A 7867-nucleotide genomic window follows, 5' to 3' on the forward strand; every position below is an offset into this window, starting at 1 on the left:
TAAACTCAGAGTCAATCTACTATAACACAATTCAGCCGTTCTGAAACCTAAAAAAAGAGTTTCTCATTTCATGTATAAGTCAGCACAGAGTTGGTTGAGTCTCCTTATTGAAAGGGCCCTTGGACAGAGGTTAGACACCCCTAATATATCACAACAACTTTCTGTTCATTATAAGTGTATGGAGCACTTACAGTGTGTCATCTGCTGCTTTAAATGCTCTAGCAGGAAGGATTCTGATTGTCTGTCAATGTGTTTATCGTAAATCAGCTAGAAAAAATGAATAAAAAATGTTTTCAAAGTTATTCCAGTGACATTGTTCCTCTGTGCCGTTATAGATGTGAACTTTCCTTCGTAGTGAGTTAAGTTTATCTTTAAATGAAGTTTAACTTTACCATTATTGTTATATCGGTTGTTGTTTATAATAAATATTATAGCAGCTGATCTGGGGGGTATTCCAAAAAGCAGGTTATGTGAGCGGATAACCTCAGCTTTCGATTCCAAAATTGGAGGTTACTTTCAGGGTATGCAAGTAACTATAGTAACTTGCTCTCTGAAGATAGCCTGCTCAGTTATGTTCCAGGGTTAGTTCACCTCAGCGATATCAGCGCACGTGTGATCTACTGACGAGCCATCAGTGGGCATGACAGATAGCGCACAACATCATATAGTATTACAATATATAAAATAGACTTAAATAGAACTTTCGTTTGATTAACCCCAAACCTTGTTTACTCGAGGTATGTGGCTCCAATATATATATATATATATATATATATATATATATATATATATATATATATATATATAAATTAAATATAACCATGTCAGTGTTTAGTATAATTTATACAGGTAACTTATATAAAATAAATATAATAACAATATTATATATTGCCTTATTTATTACTCAAATTAGCGCTTCATCATTAACATATCATACTATATATATATATATATATATACAGTACAGACCAAAAGTTTGGACACACCTTCTCAATCAAAGAGTTTTCTTTATTTTCATGACTATGAAAATTGTAGAGTCACGCGTGCGGTGATAGCGCTGAGGTGAACTAACATAACTGAGCAGGTTATCTTCAGAGAGCAAGTTACTATAGTTACTTGCATGCCATGAAAGTAACCACAGATTCTGGAACAGAAAGCTATGTTCCAGTGGCTCAGTGGTAGAGCATTGTGTTAGCAATGCAAAAGGTTGTGGGTTTGTTTCCCAGGGGAACACATGTTAGGTCATGCACTTTAAATTCCCTGAGATTATCTGCTAACTTTTACATACCTGGGTATGTCACATAACCTGCTTTATTAACTGGATTAATGTTGTGTTTTTTTGTTTGTTTTTTTAAGCTACAATAGGCTTACAATAGACATGAAAATTTGGCCATTTCATGAAAATTTTGCATGAAATTATTAAAATTTGCATAAAATATGACACTTCACATAATTCCCAGTCAAAGTGGAAAGACAATTGTCTCATTCTGGTTAACTGTTTACTTGTTGCTTTGGATTTGTATCCATCGAAAACAGTTTTGCAGACTGTGACCATTGAAATCAAACAATTAGGGTTGATGTTCTCTCAAAAGTGTTGTGCAAGTTACTTCCAAGCTGTAAATACATTATATATTACTTGTTACTGTCATTTAAAAGTAATTCCTTACCTTACAATATTATGGTCTCAGAATTGTAATGCATTACATGACTCCTGTATTACTTTTGAGTTACTTTCACCAAAATAACTACAGAAGTAGAACTTATTCTGAAATGTCAAAATGTACTGCAGAGCATTTTACATCCAGTATAAGGCATTTTGATGTAGCATAATGACTGTGGGCAATCCAGGCAACTAACAATAGCTGTATAGTTTATAATTGGCAAAGTGAAGGCTCAAGACAATGCAAGAAAGGATGACAGCCAGAATCACAAACGATCCAAGTCTGTTAAAGGTATGGTAGAGGTAAAATGATTATCTGGCAATATCTGTGAATTGCTTGGGGCTATTCATATTACACACAACAGGACTAAATGTAAACTCTAATGCAATTGTAAAATGACAAGATGCGCATGTCCATCTCGCGAATGTACAGTCCCCTGCCATCTTCACCCATTAGCCGCTTTTCCACTGGCCAGTGCAAGTCGAGGCTAACAGAACTAACAGCCTCTGACCTCGAGCACAGAGGCCGAAATCATGCCGCGTCATACCAGTATTCTCGCGGCACTCCTGTAAAACCCACCATAAACACGCCTTCACTGGACTACGTCACACAATACAAAGTTCCACCAGCAAGAGGGACCCCTAAACAAATACAGTATATCAAACGTGGACACCACACGCAGCTATTGACTGACCATGAATAGGAGGAAATATAACTTATTTGCTTCATTTTTTATTCGTTAATGTCTTGCGGTCTTGCCGTGTTTTTTTTTTTTTTTTTTTTTTTTGAACAATTACATTTTGGGCTAAAGGTGTGTTGTAACGCAAGCATTACTGAACATGTACCGAGTAAAATATAACTGAAAATTGACTAGTAATGCCTAACACTACTGTAAAGTAAAAAAAGTAATATGTTACTGTAATGCATTACTTTTGTAATGCGTTACTCCCAACACTGTCTCTCAGTAACTACAGTTCCTAGGTCAGCCATTTGTACAGTAGTTTTTAACAAGTAAATTTGCTCAGTATTAAACTAGTGTCATGGTATAACAATTTACCAATCATTGGTGAATACATGTTTGAAAGCTTCGGTGTTCTCTCACTCCCATTCACATCTCTGAATAGCAAAAGCAGATCAATATTATATTTAAGACACGGAGGATGTAAGCAGAGGTCCCGCAGAATACACTTGAGCTAAAAGAACCATCTTCTTAGCTATGCTGAAACACATGGTTTATACTTGACTTTTTTTTTTCTTGTTATTCTTTTTTAAATGCTATAATTGCAGCTATAATATTTATATATTTATATGATGTAAGCAGACTTAAGAGTGGACTCAAATGCTTTCTTGACAAATTCAGCAGGCACTAAGCAGTAAAATTAAAGCCTTTAAAATTTTTGCAATGCATTACTTAAATTTTTTTATTTGATAAAATGAGAAGTATGCCTTACATAACACATAACACTGGCATTCATAAAGTGTGAAGACTGTGAAATGTAATGATTGTCTTCAAATTGATTCTAAAGAAACAGCATTACCTGCACTCTGCATGACAACTTTGATCAGTATTTTGTTGCTCATTTTCCGGTTTCATTTCTCAATTTTAAACACAACAAATAAATTGAATCTCAAAAACAGACCTATAACATTCCAAACAACCTTAAGTATCTTTTTTTTTTTTTGGGGGGGGGGGGGGGGGTTACAATGTAACATTTGGTTTGTACAATATAAATTTTTCAGTTGTGGTTTACAGATGCAGCTGTATCAAACATCTACAGGTCCATTTAGAAAAGCACCTGTGCTATTGAATGACCACAAAAAGCTATGACACTCCATAAAGAGATTGTGAAATCCTTCGAAAGCACTTTGATATGAATAAACAAATCCACAGTTACTGAGCTGGTGCTCCGTTTCAGGTGGACATTTAAAAGCTATCTCTGGAACTCCGTCACAGTTTGGAAGCAGTCAATAAAGATTTACTCAAGTCTTTTGCTTCTCCAGCTGTTCTCACACGTTCATAACCCAGGATGGCCATTGCATGATGGCAGTACTCCTCTACTTGTTTTATCTGTTGAATACTCAACACTGTTCTCCATGCATTGGCCGCCTGTGTGGCATTCCTGGCAGACACAATAAATGGCTTTGAGGAAGAGCTTGTGCCATTTGTCATGTTAAGAGCAAAAGACTCTATTTCAAGGTTTGCACTGAGATTAGCAAATTGATAAACATTCCGGAGCGTTTTGACAGGGTTTTCCACCAGATCCTCATAGCGCACCGCCATGTATTTCCCTTTCAGCCAGCTGGGCGGATTTAAGGCAGTCCTCAGGCTCCTGTACATCCGATCACATATCACCTCCATAGCCCCAACTGAATGGTAATCTGCGCCGTCCTTTTTGCTAATTTTGTGGCCAGGATCCACAAAGGGTACCCGACGGAGTTTGGGATCCCTGCTTCTGACCACCTGCAAGTTCTCACGGATCAACCCGTGCCTCGATTTGATCCTGGAGTTGGCCACGGCTCTGGGATCTCGCACAAGGTGAATCACCTTGAGATCCAGAGAGGGATCCTCCATAAGGGGTTCCAAAACATTGACATCCAGAACCCGGACCCCTTTTATGACTATAGCGTTGTACTTAAGGCATTCTTCCTCTAAGAGCCTGAGGCTTTGTGGAGGACATTTTTTGCACACTTTGTCATCCACCATCCCAACCACTTCTCTCCTATAAGCGGAGCAAAGAGGATATGAGCAGATGACTTTATTAAGTGTGGCCCCAAAAAGTCCAAGGGAGGTGAAGTTTTTGCCCCCAGGGCTGTTGTACAGCTGAAAAACTGAAAGATCACAGCGGTACAGAGAGCTTAGCATGTCCCTTGAAGCTCCCTGTAAGGACACAGCATCACCCGGGTACAGCTTTTGCCAGATGTGCCACATTGGTTCATACAGAAAGAAAACCTCTGGGTGTTGATTAAACAGCTCTCCGAAAAAGGATGAGCCAGACCTCCATGTGGTCAAAACATAAACAAGCTGTCTCTTTTTAGCAAGAGATGGTCCGTAAAGGAACCGAATGTCTGACCTGCCCTGATATGGAGTGCTTCTCATCTGGAGATTACACTGTTGAGGTTCTTTAGTCCACCTGTAGTTAGCCAAGTTCAGCATGGTGAGAATTAACAGCAGAAAATACGCTATAAACAGTACGATTCTTTTTCTCCGCAACACTTTCATTACGATTCCAGGCTGGGTGATTATTTTTGTGGGATGATTCCGATATGTCTTGTGATTTCTGCCATAAACACCATTCTTTTCCCCTAGAGCAGGCAACTGAAGTTGGTTGCTTCTCATCTGTTGAAGGATACAGTGGTTTCGAAACCACTCAGTCACACAAGGTGAGCAGCAGCAGACACGTTATCAACTCAGTTGGGGTTTTTCATGCAAGCAAACTTTGTTTTCAATGCAAACCCAAATGCGAGCTCCTCGTTTGCCGACAAACATTCAATATCCATCACATCCACAGTCCAATCGCGTGCAATGCTGAATGTATCCTTACTGCAGTGCGCAGAATCTCCCCACGGTCCTCGGAAAAATAAGGCGAACGTTGACGTACATATCCGTTTGCACGTCCATCAATAGCGACCGTTAGAGAAATTATTTTAGCAGCGACTGCCTGTAATGGACGGAGAACCGCTACTGTAACGGAATAGACATCATTAATACATTCTAAACGCTGTGAATGCGGTCAGGATGCATTCGTTACTCTGTAAGCATCCGCCGACGGCTTGTTGTCTCGGTCGCGGCTTCAACGTTACTGGACTGATTCAGTCTCGGTCTGGGGGTAATAAAGACCTCCCCTTCTCCACAGCCAGTGGAAATGCACCGGTGCTTTCTCTTTCTAACTCCCCCCACCACATTATGTCAGTGAACAACAAAACAGGCGAGATGACTGAACACGACAAGGGCGGCTGTGAAATAATGGGAAAACTGCACAATAGTGTCGCTAAAAAAAAAAAAAAAAAAAAAAAAAAAAATACATGGGCATTATAAATCACCGATTTAATTAAAATACAGGAAATAGGCATTCTTTTCCACATTCTTTCCCCCAATCATCCTGAAAGAAGTTGAACAGGATTCTTAGTGGGCTTTATATATATATTATATATTTTTAACCTAAAGAAAAGAAGGACTGTGTATTTTAACGAAAGTAAAATGTGAATATAATTTTAGTGGCAATGACAGAAATTATAAACCAAGCATGAAAAGTGTCGTCTTATTTTAGTTTTATTTATTTTTTTGGTGATTAAACTGGAATGAAACTTTAACTGAAATATTCTTATTACGTTACAATAGTCTTGTGTTTTGAAACTGATTATGTGGAAAGAAAATATTTAATTAAATGTAATTAAAATACAGAATGACTATAGCTGTGTTAAAAAGGTGAACAATATGGAGTTTTGTACTAACACTTTATCTATGAAATAATTTAATAGAATTGAACACGTATTTCTTAAAAAAAAAAAAAAATAAAGAAAGAAAAAAAAAGAATAAAATAAATGTCATTCTGAATGTACACACACAGCAGCAGGACTGGCATTCTGGAAACACTCCACATGATACTTTCAGTGGATCCTAAAAAGTAGGAAAGCATCGAATGTGACCATGTACATTCCACCCACAGCTGATTCTTCGGGTAAATTGAAGATATGGGGAGATTATTTTGAATATGATTAGAATATAAACCAAAACCGACTAATAGGTTTTATTAACTTACTTTTAAATGTAATACAATCTGTGTGCGTGTGTGTGTGTGTGTGTGTGTGTGTGTGTGTGTTAATATGACTTACTCAAACCTACAAACCCACACTAACAGAATAATTTTTAATGGCCAAATAAAATAAAGTAGATCGCATCTGCACATTTTTGACTTATTATAGTCTCTAAGTTAATAAGATTTGCTTCTTTTTTTTTTTTGCTCATATGCTTTTTGGTGCGATGTCTTTGGATAATCACCTCTCTGGTTCATGTAGTGCGTACACCGGTTTTCAGTTTCAAGTACTGACCCCTAACTTTTGAACAGTTTATCCTTACAAAAGATTTCTATTTTTAATAAATGTTGCTCCTTTTGACTATTTATTCATCAAAGAAAAAAAAAAAGAAAAAAAAAAAAAAAAAAAAAAAAAATATATATATATATATATATATATATATATATATATATATATATATATATATATATATATATATATATATATATATATATATATATATATATATATATATATATATATATATATAATAAGTTCCAAAAATATTCAGCAGCACCTTTTTTTACATTTTGCACAACTCTGCCCTACAGAGGCCAAGCACAGTAACTACACTGACACTGGAACTGAACTTTTTTTTTTCATACTACTTTCATTGATAGCCAAAAAGCAAATCATAAACACATATACCTGCTCTGCAGCTCAAAAAAAGGGGGATTTAATCTCACAATTCAGACTTTTTTTTTTTTTTTTTAAATTTTGACTTTTGCAGTTGCATGTTATATACTCAATTTTTATATAATTCTGACTTTTTTGCTGAATTGCTGAAATTATGAGTAAGTGTTGTGAGATGAAGATATATATAAATATATAAGCAAAGCTTTTCAATTCAAAGCTAAATGTGTCTTTGTTTTATAATATATTATTTTCTGATAATTAAAAAAATAGAAAATCTATACAGAAATTTGTCATATTGAGTAAAATTTTCTTGTTAAAGGTGCAGTAAGTGATTTCTGAGAAACACTGTTAAAGATTTAAATCAAAACCCAAGCAAACAAGTTTGTACATGTTGCTAGCTTTCTTTGTGTTTGCTAAAAAAATAGTGTTAGTTCATAGTTTAGGCATGTCATTGTCATTGTCATTGAGACTGTAGAAAGATCTACAGCTGAGATATTACCGACGACTAAAAGTTCAGATGAATATCACTGAAAAGAAGGCTTACAAACAGGCTAGGACCTGCATTAGTATGAAAAATAAGCAACCTTGGTATCTGTTTGTAGGCCTTCCAGATCTTTTGCCATCTTTCTGGCACTGGAAGGGCTAAAAACAGATGTTTTTTTTTTTCAGCACTACATGAGACATTGTTTTCACTACTTTTTATAAAACCAAGACATAGTTGCTGTAATATCAGCTATAGTAACAGGACAGTTTTGAGTGTCATTATTTATCTGGAA

At 36.1% G+C, this 7867-nt stretch overlaps 1 protein-coding gene across 1 annotated transcript; it reads right to left on the reverse strand.

Moving 5' to 3' along the window:
* Window positions 1-3366: 3366 nt before the first annotated feature.
* Window positions 3367-5567, reverse strand: LOC132123819 (carbohydrate sulfotransferase 2-like). The gene has a single exon (XM_059534498.1). The coding sequence runs from the start codon at window positions 4996-4998 to the stop codon at window positions 3610-3612; it is 1389 nt and encodes a 462-aa protein (XP_059390481.1). The 5' UTR covers window positions 4999-5567; the 3' UTR covers window positions 3367-3609.
* Window positions 5568-7867: the final 2300 nt, after the last annotated feature.

This window comes from Carassius carassius, chromosome 42 (assembly GCF_963082965.1).
Source record: "Carassius carassius chromosome 42, fCarCar2.1, whole genome shotgun sequence".
Taxonomy (NCBI): Eukaryota; Metazoa; Chordata; class Actinopteri; order Cypriniformes; family Cyprinidae; genus Carassius; species Carassius carassius.